At 34.1% G+C, this 19,172-nt stretch overlaps 1 protein-coding gene across 11 annotated transcripts in view; it reads left to right on the top strand.

Moving 5' to 3' along the window:
• DLG1 (discs large MAGUK scaffold protein 1) overlaps positions 1 to 18,567 on the top strand; it is a 287,859-nt gene extending 269,292 nt beyond the window's left edge. For all 11 annotated transcript variants that reach the window (XM_082839777.1, XM_082839778.1, XM_082839775.1 and 8 more), the window contains 3 exons: positions 7,663 to 7,772; positions 15,221 to 15,312; positions 16,237 to 18,567. In XM_082839777.1, the coding sequence (XP_082695903.1) occupies positions 7,663 to 7,772; positions 15,221 to 15,312; positions 16,237 to 16,343 (309 nt within the window). In that variant the 3' untranslated portion in view covers positions 16,344 to 18,567. The remainder of the gene's footprint in view (positions 1 to 7,662; positions 7,773 to 15,220; positions 15,313 to 16,236) is intronic.
• Positions 18,568 to 19,172: the final 605 nt, after the last annotated feature.

The following is a 19,172-nucleotide window of genomic DNA, read 5'->3' as shown; positions in this document are numbered from 1 at the left end:
CCATGGATCAAACCTGTGTCCCCTGCATTGGCAGGCAGATTCTTAACCACTGCACCACCAGAGAAGTCCCCCAACATCCATTCTTGATTAAACTCTCTGCAAACTGGGAATAGAAAAGAACTTTCTCAAACTGATAAATAATATTCTAAAAATCCTACACCTATCATCATACTTGGTGATAAAAGAAGCTCAGTGTTTTCCCCCTAAAATCAGAAACATGTCAAGGATACCCACTCTCACCACTTGTTTTCAGCATTGTACTAGAGGTCCTAGGCAGTGCAGTAAGACAAGAGAGAGAAATCAAAGTCATCCAGATTGGAAAGGAAGAAGTAGAATTGTCCTTATTTGCAGACAACATGATTGTCTATGTAAAAAATCTGATAGAATCTACAAAAAGAAAAAAAAAATGCTACTAGAACTAGTAAATAAGTTTAGCAAGATCAAAGGATACAGTATTGATCAATATACAAAAATCAATTGTATTTCTATATACTAGGCCAAATTGAAATTTGGAAAAACATTATTTGTAGTAGCATTAAAAAAATATTAAATACTTAGAGATAAATCTGACCAAAAAAATTTGCAGATCAGTACACTAAAAACTACAAAGCAAAGCAAAAAAAAAAAAAAAAAACTACAAAGCACTGCTGAGAGAATTAAAGAAGACCTAAATAAATGGAGAGATGCACGATGCTCATGGATTGAAAGGCTCAGTGTTGTTTAGATATCAGTTTTGTTCACTTGCACTTTAGGCTCAGTACAACCCCAATCAAAAATCCCAGGAGTTCTTTTTGTAGAAATTGACATGATAATAATACTAAAGTTCATATGGAAATGCAAAAGATCTAAAATAGCCAAAACAACTTTGAAAAAGAACGAAGCTGAAGGACTCACACTACTTCATTTTGAAATTTATAAAAATACAGTTAATCAAGATGGTATGCATAAAGATATTGGCATGAAGATAGTTAGATCAGGGCTTCCCTGGTGGCACAGTGGTTGAGAGTCTGCCTGCCGATGCAGGGGACACTACTACTTCGTTGTGGTTCACAGGGTTCGTGCCCTGGTCCGGGAGGATCCCACATGCCGCGGAGCGGCTGGGCTCATGAGCCATGGCCGCTGAGCCTGCGCGTCCGGAGCCTCTGCTCCGCAGCGGGAGAGGCCACAACGGTGAGAGGCCCACGTACCGCAAAAAAAAAAAAAAAAAGGTATATCAGTGTAACATACTAGAGAATCCTTAAATGGACCCACATATATATGGACAGCTGTGGTCAAAGGTGCAAAGGCAATTCAGTGGAGAAAGGGATATTCTTTCAACAAATGGTGATGGAACAATTGACTAGCCACGCCTCATACCATACACAGAAATTAACTCAAAATAGATCCTAAATCTGAATCCTAGAACTATAAACATAGGAAAAATCTTCATGACTTTGGGTTTGGCAGTGATTCCTAAGATAATATACCAAAAGCACGATCCATAAAAGAAAAAAAATGATAAATTGGATTTCATCAAGATTAAAACTTCTGCTCTTGGGGGAAAAAGAAAAAAGCACTGTTAGGTGAATAAAAAGACAAGCCATATACTAGGAGAAAATATTTTCACATCATATATTTCATAAAAGATTTGTATCTAGAATATGTAGAGAACTCTTTCATCACAACAATAAAGACAACCCTATTTTTAAATGAACAAAGGATTTGAAAAGACGTTTCTCGAAGGAAGATATAAAAATGGCCAATAAACATGTGAAAAGATACTCAACACAGTCATTCATTAGGTAAATGCAGATTGAAACCTTAATGAAGAGCCACTACATACCCATTGGAATAGCTAAGTTTTTTTAAACTGACCATTACCAAGTTTTGACAGAGATAGGAGGAAAGAAATCATATGTCCATACAGAGACTTAACATGAATATTTGTAACAGCTTTATTTATAATGGGCAAAAACTGGAAATAACCCAGATGTCCCTCATCTGGTGAATGGATAAACAAAGTGTGGTATATTCATGTAATGGACTACTACTCAGCAATAAAAAGTAATAAATTGTTGATGTTACACAACAACATGGATGAATCCCAAAGTAGTTATGCTAAGTGAAAGGAGCCAGACAGTAAACTACATACTGAATAACTGTACTTATATAAAGTTTTAGAAATTTCATACAAATCTATAGTAACAAAAAGCAGACTAGTGGTTGCTTGGAGAAGGACAGGAAGGAGAGGTTACAAAGAGGCATGAAACTGGGGAGTGACTGATATATTTATTATTTTGATTATGGTGATGATTTCAAGGTATATACACATTGTCAAAACTTAACCAAATTGTATACTTTCAATATCTGCAGTTCATTGTATATCAGTTATGCCTTAACTAAGCCTTTTTTTCTTTTAACTGACATTCCTCCTAGTGCTTTGGGGGAAAACAGAACTTGTATCTTTAACATTATATGCTTTCTGAACTACTTAAGATTTTTGTCACTTGCATACATATTCTTTATAATAAAAATAATAAAATGGATTTTTGTAAGAAATTAAGGTGGAGAATAGAAAAGCAGAAGATCTAGAAAGAAATAACACAATAGACAAACTACTAGCTAACCTGATTTTTTTTAAGGGGAAAATCACAAACACTAGACACAGGAAATGACAAGGGGGCATAACCATTGAAATATTATGAAATCATAAAAGACTGTATTGCATATCTTTATATAAATAAAATTTTAAACTTGGTTGAGATGGATAATTTCCTAGAAAAATACAGTTTACCAAAATTGACCTATTAGAGATGGAAAGATTTTTATAGAAGAAGAAATCTTTAGAAGAAATAGAGCAAGTTATCAAGAAACTACGCCACAAAAAACCTCAGGCCCAGATGACTTCATGGGGGAATTCTAATAAATCTTGAAAGGTTAGATCATCCTAAAGCTCCATAAGTACTGTTCAAGAGCATTCTTTTTATGAAGCAAGTCTAATATTGATATCTAAACCTGATGAAGACAGTGAAAATTATAGATCAGTAGCATTGATAAATATTAATACAAAAGTGTTAAATATTTTAATAAACAGAATCCAGTACCACATTGCAAAAATAATATACCATGACCAAATGGGATTAAAGGTATTTAAAGTCAGCTCAATATTAGGAAATCCATTAATGTAATCTACCACGTTAACAGATCTAAAGAGAAAAATCATATATTCACAGATGCCTGAAAAGCATTTGGTAAAATCCAGTACCTCTACTGGGAGGGGGAAATCTCAAAAATACAGAGATTGTTGTTATTTTTTTAAAGAGAAAAAAGAAAAAGATTGAGAGGGACAGATCGAAATCCTTAATGGGAGAAACATTGAGGCAGTGCCATTATGATAGGAGCAAGGCAAGGATGTCCGTTATCTCTACTACTACTCAAGGTACTAGTCAATGCTATTACACAATACAAATCAATCAGAGGCATAAGAATTGGAAAAGAAATAAAACTATCTCTGTTTTCAGATAATATAGTAACCTAGAAACCATACAAAATTTATTATAAAATTTATTTTGTAAAATATAAATTTATTATAAAATTAAAGACTTATAAAATCAAAGACAAAAAGCTAGAGTAAGGTAGCATATAAAATTAATATGCAGAAATTAATAGCTTTCTTTTACATGAACAGTAATCAGAAGATTATTATAGAGAAAACCCCATTTATAATGTAAGAAATAGCATGTAAAATACTTAGTAGACTTAATGAGAAATATGCAGACTTACATGAAGAAATCTGTAAAACACTCCTGAAAGACAGAATATTAGACTTGATCAAATGTAAAGACATCCCTTGTTCTTAGCTATGACAATTCAACATTGTAAAGCTGCCAGTTCTGTCTAAGCTGATTTATATATGAGCACAATCCTGGTAAAAATAACTACCAGCTTTTTTATGGGGTTAGACGAATTGAAGTTCATAAGAGAAGCCAGGACCACACAAAAAGAAAAGCTACAAGAGATTCCAGCCCTACCAGATATTAAAGAATACTATTAAGACTTCTTAATTAAAACAGTGTGTTAATAACCCATGAATAGGACAAAAAGACGAGTAGAATAGAAAAGAGAATCCAGGAAGACCCAAATTCATATGAAAATATAGTATATGACAAAGGTGCAATCTCATATCACAGGGGCTTTTAATAATGGGCTTTTAAGTAAATAGTGCTGGAACAACTGGAGAAAAGGTAAATTAGAACCATACTTCTGGGGGACTTCCCTGATGGCACAGTGGGTAAGACTCCATGCTCCCAATGCAGGAGATCTGGGTTCAATCCCTGGTCAGGGAACTAGATCCCACATGCATGCCGCAACTAAGAGTTCGCATGCCACAACTAAGGAGCCCAGGTGCTGCAACTAAGACCCAGTGCAACCAAATAAATAAATAAAAGAACCATACTTCACACCATACACAAAAATTCACACCATACACAACTGACAGAAGAAAATATAACCTGGACATAGGGAAGTTTTTTTAACCATGAATCAAAATTCAGATGCAGTAAAAGACTGACAACTTCTGAACACATGAAAACAAAAAGACTTTTGCTTGACAAAAAAACTTTTCCTAAAACTAAGAGAAAACACCATTACCAATGTCAAAAAACAACTGACAAAAAATCTTCGAGAAAAGGGCTGATATTCCCGAATATTAAAAACTCTTAAAAATTGAGCGAATAGAGACCAGAATCTATTAGAAAATGGACAAAAGAAATAAATACACAATTCACACAAAAATAAGATATAAAAATGATAAATCAAACCTGAGATCAGTTACCTACGAGGGAGGAGTGGAAAGGATGGGAGATTGGGATTGAGGTAGAAGGGATGGAGGTGCAGCATTTCTCCAAGTATACCTTTTTGTATAATTTTGACTTTAGAACTGTGTTAACATTTTGTATATTAAAAAAACAAAAAGAGAAGGTGAGGGGAAAGCAGAATGATATATAAGCAGACTAAACCTAGTCTAACTGTTTCAAATAGTTATTTTTAAATTAATTTTCAAATAACTTCATTGAAGAGAGGAAGGGAGGGGAGAAGTCTTAATCCCAATAATCCTTGAAGACAGGCTAAAGACAGAAAGCCTATGAACAAATATTGAACTCTAATTAGAGTGGTATGGGTTAATAGATCTGAAACTACTTTAAGGTATATTTTAGAGTTGAGCAAATAAATTAATATATTGACAATTGATGGGAGCTAGATTTCTCACTGTCAAAGAAGGGATTTTAGAAATATGGAAAGGGGAGAGGGTAGAATAAACTCTGTGGTAATTGGATTGGAATTAGAGATATGAATATAAACCCATGCATCTTAATACAGATATAGAAATATAAATGTGTATATATGTTTTCTTGCTCTGTCCACAAAGGAGGCCTAAAAATGATGACTCGTCAATAAACAATGAGAATATCTAGTGTCTAGATCTTGGCTTCTAAATACTATTCTCCATTAAAAAGGTCCAGAACTCATTAGAATAACGGCTGATTCCACTGGGAAAGTACAAGATGAGCCTAGAACATTTTGCTCTGTCAGAAAACTAAGGAAGTGCTTAAAGAATGATACAAATATGTCAAAAAGACACTGAAACCAACCTGTAAGGCCCCACAGTGGCCAAGTCTGGCATAATTGGAATATTAAAATAAATGATAATAACTGATTATAACAGAGAACAAGAATCCAAGAGTCCATAATGGTATAATGGTATAAATAAATATATGAATGAATAAATAAGTAGATAGAAGGGAAAGATTTACCTTACATTATTAGAATGTCTACTAATAAGGTTAGAAGGAATGATGGAATTAGGAGAGCTCTCTTGACAACCACCATGATAATAATTGTTTCAGGCAAGAATCATCAGTGTATGCTAAAATTAATGAGTGAATCAATACCTGATGAGAAACAGGATATTTACATAGTTTCAACATATCCTTGCCCCAAATACTTATCAGCTACAAAAGGAAAATAGTAATCTAAACCTGGCAGACAAAAACCTTTAAAAAGTGATCAAAATTAACATCACTAGTAGACATCTTATGCTTCCTGATATGATGGACTGAGAAGGATGCAACATCACTTCTGTGGTATTCCTACCAAAAATGTGTATCCTGCCATCTGATGGGAAACTTCAGGCAAACCCAGGTTGAGGCATATTCTATGAAAAAAAATGTTCTGTACTCTTGAAAGATATCAAGATCATGAAAGACAAAGACTAAAGAACTGTGCCAGATTGACAGAGGCTAAAGAGACAATACAACTAAATGCAATGTGTGGTCCTGGATTGGACCCTAGAGCAAGAATACTTTTTTTCCTTTTGCAGTAAAGGATATTAGATGACCAACTGAAATTATACTGTGGTTATTTAAGAGATGTCATTGTGTTTAGGAAATAAGGGGTAAAGAAGTTTTATGTTTGCAATTTACTGTTAAACTATTGTGTACATATATATACAGGGAGGTAAAATAAAGCAAACAAGATAGAATGTTAATGTTTCAATGTAAAGTTTTTTAAAATTTCTAAGCAATCAGGTAAAATAGTAATATCTAATAAAAGGAGGTGGTGGGTACATGTATATAGGTTATTTACCTTCTATATGTTTGAAATATTCATAAAATATTAATTTTTTTATTTTAAATAGTCCTACTGAGTTGAAATTATTCATTCGGGTGGATTCAAGCCCTTAGGTTACAAGACGCATTATGGGGTAGACCTGACTTTAAAAGTTATAATAAAATCTGTTTGATAAATTAGAAGTACTACCCTATTTAACATGGAAATGCTCATCTTTACTAAAAATCTTAATGGCCTTTGGCAGTGAATTTAAGCATGTCAGGAAAGCGTCTTAAATTCAGAATTGGGGTTTCCAAATGCTTCAGTTTGTGATAAAGTTTTTACTGGTCACCAGTAAGATGAAAAATAGAACAGAGAGTGGTAGTGAGGTTTTATAAATTTAAATTTATTCAGTTTTAAAGATTCGCCTTTATCCTACACTTTTACATTCTTGTTTGATCATATATTCTTTTTTTGTTTGTTTTTTTGTTTGTTTTTTTTGTGTGTTTTTGCGGTACACGGGCCTCTCACTGTTGTGGCCTCTCCCATTGCGGAGCACAGGCTCCGGACGCGCAGGCTCAGCGGCCATGGCTCACAGGCCCAGCCACTCCGCGGCATGTGGGATCTTCCCAGACCGGGGCACGAACCCTTGTCCCCTGCATCGGCAGGCGGACTCTCAACCACTGCGCCACCAGGGAAGCCCTGATCATATATTCTTTTATGAAATGATGGTTGTGGTAAGATGGTAGCTTAGGGTATTTTTTAGTGCCCTTTCTCAGCGAAGTAAAAGATAGGAACCCCATATTGGTTGCCGTTTTGAGAGATTACTGATCTGTGAAAGCTAGGAGTAAGGGAACTGTATTTTCATTCCTTTTTAAATGTAATATTTGAGAATGGAAAACCAGTTATCCATAGTCATTATTCATTGTCTTCATAACAGAAATGACAAGTTTGCTTAAAGTGAACAGGATCCAAACATCATAATTCAGATTTTGTACTTGTAGGAAATGTACCTTTGATATAGTTGAAAATACTTGGTTCACTTGTTTTTCTTCCCTATTCCCTCTGTTTTAGGGCAAACACTGTATCCTCGATGTGTCTGGAAATGCCATAAAGAGATTACAGATTGCACAACTTTACCCAATCTCCATTTTTATTAAACCCAAATCCATGGAAAATATCATGTAAGTGTAAATGCCTAAGGCACAGCCTCTAAGTACAAATCCAGTCTCTGTTACTTATTAGATTGGGTAATTTACTTACCCTTCTTGCATCTCAATTCCTTTATCTGTAAAATGCAGGTAATAATAGTATATCCACTCAGAGGGTTGTTGTGAGGATTAAATAAGCACTCGATATTAACTATCATAATCATCAACGTTAATATACTAAAGTATAAAGTAACATATGTTAGAATTTTTAAGTTTAAATAGTCACATGTGTCCAGTACCTACTTAATTGGGCAGTGCAGCTCTGGGTAACCATTAAGAGAATAAAATAATGCATAAATATTTACCTAATAGAGGACAAAAAATAGAATTTAAATAAATATTAAAAGAAGAGAGGAATGAGCAAATAGAAACATAGTATAGGTGGGGCAAAAGGATACAGATAGTAAGATAGTATAAATTAACCCAAGTGTTTCATTAATTAAATTCTAGACTAAATGGTCCAATTAAAATACAAAAATTGGCAGAATAGAGGAATGAGAAATAAATAACTATATGTTGCTTTTGTAGAAAAGGAAAAGAATCTTTACCTTCTATTCCTCCAGGTTCTCAGCTGGGCCTCTGTAACAAAAGACAGATGAACAAGAGAAAAGCATGCAAATTTATTTAAGTTTTACATGACATAGGACCCTTCATAAGAAAATGAAAACCCAAAGAAATGGTTAAACCTGAACATTTTTATACTAGGTTAGATGAGGGGAGAGTGATGGGAAAATGTGATAGGACCAGACGATATGACTTAAGAGTAGTAAACTAATGGAAACTTAGTAAGGCTTGTTCATTCAAATTCTTCTCAGCTTCCCTCCATCGTCAGAGATAAGGATGGTCCTTTTCTTCAGGTATAGGGAGGTCACCTCTCACATGAGGGTCTTACTGACCTGCTTCAGGGGAAGGTCAGAGAGTCCTTCCTGTACCTGTCATTTTTCAAATTCCTTCAAGCCAAGGTACCGTATTTTGGGATAGTGTGCTATAAAACCCATCAATTATATGTTGCTTTCATAAGACATACCTTAATTATTAGTCTATGGAAGGGCTGAAAGAGAATAGAAAAAAGGGATATACCATACAAACAGTAAATAAATTCAGCTGGTTTATACTACTTTCAAAGTATACTCTGAGGTAAGAAGTATTACTAGAGATAAAGAGGAACATTCATAGAAGTTAAAGGTTCACTCCATTACGAAGATATATTTATACATTTGTTTTGCACTTTTAGTAGCACAGTCTCAAAATATCTAAAGCACAAATTAACAGCTATATAGGAAAAATAATAATTCCACAGTCATAGTGGGCGAACGTAACAAAAGAATCACAAAGTAATAGAATAAGAAAACAGACAAAAAAATAAATAAGGATATACAACAACACAAATTAGAAACTTTACCTAACTGACATACATAGACCACTGCACTCAACATCTGCAAAAGTTACACCTTGATTTCAAGTGCACTTAAAATAATTACCAAAACTAATTATATGCTAAGCCACAGATTTCAAATGATTAAAAACAAATATCTCTGAGCATGATGAAATTAGAGTAGAAATGAATAATTAAAAGATCACTGGAAAATCCTCAAATATTTGGAAATTCTGTGGATCAAAGAATAAGTCACTCCATAAGTTAATAAATGTTTTGAATTCAATGGTAACAAAATTGTCAAGTAAATAAATTTGGAGGATGTAGTAGCCTAGAAAACAAACATATGGTAGAGAGGATTAACAAATCAAAAATGTTTTCTTTGAAAAAACTATTAATAAGAAATATCAAGGAAAGAAAATTTTAAAGGCATAAATAACATCAAGAATGAAAATGGGAATATCACTAAACATCCAGTGGACATTAAAAATGTTAACACAGGCAACCCAGTAGAAAAATGAGCAAAGGACTTAGACACTTCACAAGAGGATCCAAATAGTTAATAAACATTTTAGATAATGCTTAATCATGGAAATGCAAGTTAAAACCACAAGGTCATATGTTATACTAAAATAGCTAAAATGAAAAAATACTAAATGTTGGCAAGGATGTGGAAAAACTGAAGCTCATAACACTGATAGGAGTGTAAATTGGTACATCCACATTGGTAAACTTGTTTACAGTATCTCCTAAAGCTGAACATACACATAACTTAGGACCCAAAAGTCTCATTCCTAGATACATACTCAACAGAAATTTTACGTATGTTTACCAAAGAAATGTACTAGATTAGTTGGAAATACTATACTAAATAACTAAGAACTTGAAACTATCCAAATACCCATCAAAGCCTACATAAATATGACATATTCACACAAAATGAAATATTCTACAGTAATGAAAATGAGCAATCTCCAACTACACGCGAAAGTATAGATAGAAGAATCTCACAAACATAATTTGAGTAAAAAAAAATTCAGACCTAAAAGTATATATACTCCATGATCCCAAATTTAATCATTGCTTATAGAAATCAAATAGAGGTTACTCTTTGAGAGTAGGTTGGTGACTGGAGTGAAGACACCCAGATACTTAGGTGCTGATGTAATGTTCTCTATCTCAGTCTAGGTACCAGATATACAGGTAAGCGTAAGTTGCTGAAAACTCATCAAGATATATATTTATGATATTTCTGTTCTATGTTTGAAAGTTATGCTTTAAAAAAATCTGAAGAAATAGAAAAGGAAAAAAAGAAATAGAAAATCTAGACCTGTACTCCTAAAGAACTTGACTTTGTTATGAAAAGCCTTCCCACAAATAAAAGAGCCAAAAGGACTTACTGAATTCTATCAAAAGCTAAGAAATAATACCAGTCTTATACAGATTCTTCAACTGATTTTATGGGCATTAATTTAATACCAAAACCTGTGAAAGATTTCACAGGAAATGAAAGTGACAAACCAGTCTTACCATGAATATAGATACAGAAATCCTTACCAAAATATGAGCAATTTGAATCCAACAATTTTTTTAATAAGATAAAATACAACAGCCAAGTTGGGTTTATTTAAGGAATGCAAGGCTAGGTTAACATTTAAGATTAATCAGTGATAGAGCTAGAGAGAAGATGGAGTAGGAAGCACCAGGAATCTATCTCCCCACCTAGACAACAGTTGGACTTGCAGAATCTGTCTGATGTTGACCCTTGAACATCGCAGGTTTGAACTGCATGGGTCTACTTAAACATGGATTTTTTTCAGTAGTAAATATTTCAGTACTACTCAATCTGCGGTTGATTGTGGATGCGGAACCATGGATACAGAGGAACCAAGCATATGGAGGGCCAACTGTTAAGTTATACATGGATTTTCAACTGCATGGAGGGTTGGTTGGCACCCCTAACCCTGACATTGTTCAAGGGTCAACTGTATTTTGGAACTCAGGAATTCATTGAAGGCTTACAGCTTCTAGGGGATGGTTTGAACTGTCAAATTTGATTTATTTCCTCTTACCATGGTAGCAACTACCCATTTCCCCACCTTCAGCCCCCTAGCAGGTAGCCATGCACTCATTCCTTGAGCAGCTTACATAAAGTTTGTGGAGCCAAGGTGGGGAATAAGGACCTTGTCCTCCAAACACTGGGGAATCTGTGCTCAGATAGCTGATTCCTGCTTCTAATTGTGGAGGTGCAGACACAGAAGCAGGAAGCCATTGTTGCAAACCCCACTGCCACTGTTGCAGGGCCCCACCTCTCAGGCTGAAGTGACTTCTAGAGAGTTAAGGGGCTGGTGCCTTTTTTCCCCCTGTTTCACATTTTCTTTTTCCCATTTGGGAGTCAGACTAGGACGTTCACATATACAGGAGTATTCAGAAAGTCAACACACATGCCCAGGGAAAGGCACAGGCTCAGAAAAGATCTGAGAAGACCTTACGTGTATACCTCAGGCTAATCCCTGGCATGGAGACATCCTATAACAATTTAAAACAAACAAAAAACCCTAAAGGAAAGAGAATTTTACCTCTAGCATTATCACATTATAAGATTCCAATGTCCAGTATTCAACAGAAATTTATAAGGCATACAAAGAAAGAAGAAAGTATGACCTATTCAAAGGGAAAAAAATAAATCAATAGAAACTGTCCCTGAAAAAGACCTAATGGCAGATATACTAGACAAAGACTTTAAGACAGCTGTCTTAAAGTTTCTCAGCAGACTCAAAGAAGATGTGGGAAAAAGTCAAGGAAACTAAATGTGTGAACCAAATGGAAACATCAATAAAGAGGTAAGAAACCAAAAGGAAATTCTGGAGCTGAAAAGTACAAAAACTGAAATGAAAATTTTCATTCAAATTTTTGAATGAAAATTTCATTCAAACAGGGATTCAAACACAGATTTTAGCAGGCAGGAACAAAGATTCGTCAAACTTGAAGAATGGAAATTATCAAGGCTATGAACAGAAAGAGAAAAGACTGAAGAAAAGTGAACAGATCCTAAGGAACCTGTGGGATACCATCAATCGGAAGAACATATGCATCTGGGAGTCCCAGTATTAGAAGAAAGAGAGAAAAGGCAGAGAGAATATTTGAAAAAATAATGGCTGAAATCATCCCAAACTTGATGAGAGACATGAATATAAACATCCAAAAAGCTCAACAATCTTTAAATAAAATGAACTCAAAGAGACCCACATTGAAACACATTTTAATCAAACTATCAAGAGACAGAGACAGAATTTTGAAAGTAGCAAGAGAGAAGTGAATTATCACATACGGAAGTCCTTATTTCCAGTAATTTATGTAAGTGGACTAAACTGTCCAATCAAAAGACAAAGATGGGCAGACTGGATAAAACACATGCAATCCAAAGACACAAACAAGTTGAGAAAGTAAAAGAGATATTCTATTCAAATAGTAACCAAAAGAGATCAGGAGTAGCTATACCAATATCAGACAAAGTAGACTTTAAATTGAAAAAGGTTATATGACAAGAAGGACATTGTATATTAATTAAAGTTTCAATATGGCAAGAAGATATAACAATCATAAACAGTTATGTACCTAATAACAGATCATCAAAATATATGAAGGAAAAACTGACACAATTGAAGGGAGAAACAGCTCTACAATAATAGTTGGAGACTTCAGTACCCCACTCAGAATAATGGATAGAACAACCAGACAGAAGATACATAAGGAAATAGAGGGCTTAAACAACACAATAAACCAGATAGACGTAACAGACATATGCAGAACACTCTAGCCAGTAATAACAGAATACACGTTCTTAAGTGCACATGGGACATTTACCAGGGGAGACCATATGTTAGGCCACAAAAGTTGATTTTTCAAAAAGATCAAGAAAAATGACAAACCTTTAGGCAGACAAAGGCAAAATAAGACTGAAACTAAACTCTGAAATGAACGTAGGGACATTACTACTGATTATACAGAAATAAAAAGGATTCTGAGAGTATTATGAACAATTGGGCACCAAAAATATGGGTAACCTAGGTGGACAAATTGCTAGAAACATAAAACCTACCAAGACTAAATCACAAAGAAATAGAAAATCTGAATATACCTGTAACTATAGTAAGTTTTGTATACATATAACTTATACACCCTATATTAAGAAAATTGAATCAGTAGTCAGAAACTCCCAACAAAGAAATGCTCTGGATCTGATGGCTTCCCTGGTGAATTATAACAAACATTTAAAAGAAGAACTAATGCCAATCCCTCCTAACTCATTCTGTGTGACCAGCATTACCCTGATACAAAAGCCATACAAAGAAACTACAAGAAGGACTTCCCTGGTGGCGCAGTGGTTGAGGATCTGCCTGCTAATGCAGGGGACACGGGTTTGAGCCCTGGTCTGGGAGGATCCCGCATGCCGCGGAGCAACTAGGCCCATGAGCCACAACTACTGAGCCTGCGCGTCTGGAGCCTGTGCTCCGCAACAAGAGAGGCCGCGATAGTGAGAGGCCCACGCACTGCGATGAAGAGTGGCCCCGCTTGCCACAACTAGAGAAAACCCTGGCACAGAAACAAAGACCCAACACGGCAAAAATAAATTAATTAATTAACAAACTCCTACCCCCAACATCTTCTTTAAAAAAAAAAAAAAAGAACCACAAGAAAACTGTAGACCAATATCCCTTATTAACATTGATGTAAAAATCCTCAACAAAATATTAGCAAACAATTCACCAACATATTAAGAGGATTATACACCATGAGCAAGTGGGATTTATTCCTGGAATGCAAGGATGTTTCAACATATGAAAATGGATCATTGTAATAAACCACATCAACAAAATGAAGGGGGAAATCACATGATCATCAACTGATGTAGAAAAAGCATTTGACAGTATTCAGCACCCTTTCATGATAAAAACATTCAACAAAATAAGAATAGAAGGAAACTATTCTCAACATAATAAAAGCCATTTATGAAAAACTGACAGCAAACATCATTCTCAATGGTGAAAGACTGAAGGCTTTTCTTCTAAGATCAGGAATAAGGCAAGGATGCCTGCTTTCACCACTTCTATTTAATGTAGAACTAGAAGTTGTATCCAGAGGAATTAAGCAAGAAAATAAAAGCCATCCAAATTGGTGAGGAAGAAGCAAAATTATCTCTGTTTGCAGATGATATGATCTTATCTGTAGAAAACCATAAAGACTCCACACAAAAGCCATGAGAACTAATAAATTCAGCAAAGTAGAAGTATGCAAAGTCAACATACAAAAATCAGTTACATTTCCATACATAAACAATGAACAGTCTCAAAAGGAAGTTACAAAAACAATTTTATTTACAATAGCATCAAAAAGAATAAAATACTTAGGAATTAACCAAGTAGGTGAAAGACTTGTACAATGAAAACTGTAGAACAGGGCTTCCCTGGTGGCGCAGTGGTTGAGTGTGGGCATGTGGGCATGTTTTCTTGATTCATAAGTTTTGTTTAATTTTTTCAATTTGTTTGAATCAAGTTCCAAACAAGGTCTGTTTGTGACAGTTGGTTGTTAAGATCTACAGATTCTCCCTTCATATCTTTCTCTTTTTTCTGTTTATTTGTTGAAGAAACCAACTCATTTATTCTGCAATTTTCCCCAGACTATATTTTGCTGATTGCCTTCTCATGGTATTATTTAATGTGTTCATGTATCCCCTTTACTATCTATAAATTGGTAAGTAGATCTGTAAGTCATATTTTAATATGAAATTTTCATCGAAGTCAAAACTGTCAAATTAATGCTTAGTTTTTTTGGCTGTCTTGAACTAATGCAAAAATGTGTTGAAACCCTTCTGTCATTCCAAGTAAAAAGCTACATAGTCAGTGACTGGATGTAGTTTTTAATGACATTAAGATTCTCAACAGAGCTCAACTTTTCATGATTTTATATATCTTCTCTCCTTTGTCATCATTTTTCAAAAGTATTATAATGTAGTAATTACTAATTTCTAAATTTATTTGTATAGGGAAATGAATAAGCGTCTGACGGAAGAACAAGCCAGAAAGACGTTTGAGAGAGCCATGAAACTGGAACAAGAATTTACTGAACATTTCACAGGTTGGCATGATGTGTAGCAGTGCCCTTTATGGTAGAATTTTGCTTTGGAGCCATATGAACTCACCCATTGAAATGGATTTTGAACTATGCCCACATTTACCAGTAGTAATAATAAGTGCTATAAGTTCCAGAATAATTCATGTAATCTAGGTTGCAGTGATGAGGAATCTTGAAATTTAGTGTTTCTTAGGTTGTCGATGAGGATAGCGTGTACAGAGGAAAACATTCAGACTTGACTTCTTCAGTGAAACTGACTTTTCTCTTATTCTTTATAAATTTTGATCTATTTTAAGATATTATTTGTTTAAAAAGAGAAGAATAGGTAGCAATTCCCAAATTCATTTTATTTTTTAAATTATTCCTTAGGTATCTTTGGATAGGTTTTTGTTGTTGTTTATTGTGTGTTTGAAATAATGATTAGCTTATATTTGGTGTTCATATTAAGTACCATTAAGTGTCATGGTGTTGTAACCCGTGTGTGTGTGTGTGTGTGTTTTTAAGGATTTTTAATAATTTCAGACTTACAGAAAAATCACAAGAGTAGTACCAGCAATTCTCATATACCTGTATTCCACAAATGTTAACATTTTACCACATTTATAATTTTGCTGAAACATTTAAGAGTAAGTTGCAGACAAATGCTCTTTTGCCTCTAATTACTTCAGTGTCTATTTCCCAAATACACAAAACAAAGTAAAAAATCACCAAATCTTGCTTTCTGATAAATTTTTAAAATAAATTTTTTTCTATTTTAAAAATAAGAAAATTCATGAAATGAGCCCTTTCTAAGCAAACAATACATAGATGGTATCTCTTCCTGAATGAGTATTTCTAAGATATAGCTTCTGCTGTCTTACCAACAATTGTAATGGTGAAGATAGACAATTTTAATGGAGGTTTCTGATTTTGTTTCTATCATTGCAGCTATTATACAGGGAGATACGCTGGAAGACATTTACAACCAAGTGAAGCAGATCATAGAAGAACAGTCTGGTCCTTACATCTGGGTTCCAGCAAAAGAAAAGTTATGAGGACTGATGTTTCTCTGTTTCTCTTTTCCAGTCTCATTTTCTCTGACACTTCTTTGCCCTTTCCTTCTGGAGTCTGTCTTCAATACTTCTTCCATGTTGAATCATATCCCACTCATCATGGTCTGCAGTTGCACTTACTTTTGACATCTTAGTGTCTCCTTCAAGTTGTAACATCTGTATTATTTTATCTCACTATTGGTTTGTGGCCATTTTTCACAAATGAAGATGGAATGGCCTGACCAGCTATTAATAGGATTTGGGGAGACGGGGAAATTGTGGTAAAATTCCTTAATGTTTAAGGGAAAGTAACTTTAAGAGATTTTCAGAGAAGCTTTATATACATTCTTTCCAAATTTCAATATAAATGAAAGAAAAGTGGTTTTAATCAATGATTTAGTAAACTTTGAGCAACAATGCACGCTTAACTTTAATAGCATGGTTTGGCCAACATATTAGCTCTCAAGTCCTTTTCTCAATTGACTTCTGTTATCAAAGCAAATATTTCATTACAGACAAATAAGGAAAATATGTTTTTTAATTTCAAAATTAATATCTGAGTTAACTTTAATAATTTCACAAGGGATATTCATATCTTCTTAAAGTCTTTTATTGTTTGAAGTTTTTTTTTTTCCTCCCAGTAGATTTGCTAGGAATAACAATGTCTAAATGTTTTTAATCTACTTGTGCAACACTATTTATAGTGTCTTACAAAAGTTCATACATAATGATCATCACATTTTCTGAATTGAGGCCATGTTTAGGTGCTAGGGGAGTTTACCTTTTACACATAAGGTTGAGAAAATTTCATAGACATAAATACAAAACAGACGTTACAGTGATGATGTAATCATTATGGCAGTGGGAAAGGAGTCCAATTCATAGTCTAAAATTTTAAATGCATTCTTAGGGGTCAGATTTTAATGAATATTTTACCCACAATAACTGACTATTTTGTTATAATAAAATATATATATATAAATATATATATAACTTTCTTTAAACTCTGTAACTATGGGAATTATTTTCTTTACATAGTTGCACACACACAAACATATATATGTATATTTAAAATATATTTTTTTTCTTTTGCCACCTACTCTCTTGGTTTGGTTTTAAGTTAAATATTAATTGATTGGACTTTATCTTCCTTAATCGTGTGAAGTGAAAACAGGAGGATGGTGGTTGTGGAAAGAAGCCCTTAGGGAAATTAGGTTATACATAAAAACATGGGCATGTTCTCCTCTTTTCTATAAAAGTTTTCAAATGGTTCCTGGTTGGTTTTTTGTGGGTTTTGTTTTTTTTCGGGGGGGGGGGGTGGGTGTTGTTCCCGTTGTTCTTGTCATTGGGTTTGGATTTGGTCTCCACCTCTTTCCAGTTCTCCTTTCATTAATAGGCAAACAGGCAAAAACCTCATGTGTATGAGTGTTTTCCCCTCAGACTGTACACCTTTCATCTCTTGTAGCTGCTCTGCAGTAGAGTTGCACAGATCTTCATGGTGAGCAATTAAGAAATTTTAGTGAAAAGTAGATAACAATTTCAGAAATCAATTTCTCTGGTCTTTTATATTAATAATACTGTTTGGCTTCCCATTGCTTTTTTGGAGTTTATTAAATATGTGTTTTTGACAACCTCCTCATTACAGTTTCTTAAACAAATGAGTACTGGTTTGTAAAGAATTATCAACATTATCCATTCCATTTATGAGAAAGAGGAGAACAGCTAATAAACTTTATTGTAAAATCTGTATGTTAAATGTGTCTTGTATTCTGAAAGAAAAAATTATTTTACAAGCTAGCATTTTCTTGGAACAGTTTGGGGCATCACATGATTTGTAAACTGAATTCAAGAATCATTAGGCAACCTAATCATATTTCTTCTGTAGGTTTTGGAATTGAATATGTTAACACATTGAAATATATACCACAGCTGTTACATGCTAATATAATAAGTTGTTTCCAAACATAAATAGATTAGGAGAAAACTATTGTAAAATGATCTCAAGAGCCTCAGAAATCACCTTATAGCAGGACCCCAGCATAAACCATTTTGAAGTATTTACTGGTCGAATGTTGTAAAATATCAAGAGGTTATAAAATGACACCATTTATGTGTTAAAATGTATATTACATTGCTTTCTGAATGTCCTTGTTAAGTGATTTTTTTGTAAGAAGATACTTTTGTGCACCTTTCTAGATTGTATAGAATTATTAATAAAAGTACTAATTGTTTAGTACTACTATGCAACAGACACTTTAGTATCATTTAATTTTTCAAAAGAAGATAAGAATTACTGGCCGCACTGTAAGGCTTAAGCAGAATCTCTTGGCCAAGATTACTTAGCTAGTAAATGACAGTGCTGGGTATTGGTATCGAAGTTTCTCTGTCCCAAGTTCTTTCTAATATACTATGCTGCCTCATTTTTCAGCCCCTACTGTGGAAGGCACTATGACTTAAATTATGTTATGTTACTGCCCCTTTACAGATAAAGATAGACTTAGATGAAGGTCCTTACCCAGAGTCTCATAGTAAGTAAGGACAGACCCACAGAACAAGTCATTCCCATCGCAGCTGGAAGGACTGTTTCTGGGAAACAAGTCAGCCCAGCACTGTCATAGTGACATACAAGGAAAGAAACTCTTTAGAACCAAAAATGGAACACTATTCATTAGGGGGAAAAGTCCACTATTCTAATACACAAGGAATAATACTATTTTGAATGTTTTATGAAATATTCCATATTTTTAATATGCTTCTTAATACCCTTAATTCGGCAAAAATAAAAATGCCTCTTAAATGTGACTACACGTCTTTGGTTGCTTTCCTATTCCA

This window comes from Leucopleurus acutus, assembly GCF_964270905.1.
Source record: "Leucopleurus acutus genome assembly, chromosome: 5".
NCBI classification, from domain to species: Eukaryota; Metazoa; Chordata; class Mammalia; order Artiodactyla; family Delphinidae; genus Leucopleurus; species Leucopleurus acutus.
Note: the sequence above shows the minus strand (reverse complement) of the source record. Positions and strands in the feature narration are given on the sequence as shown.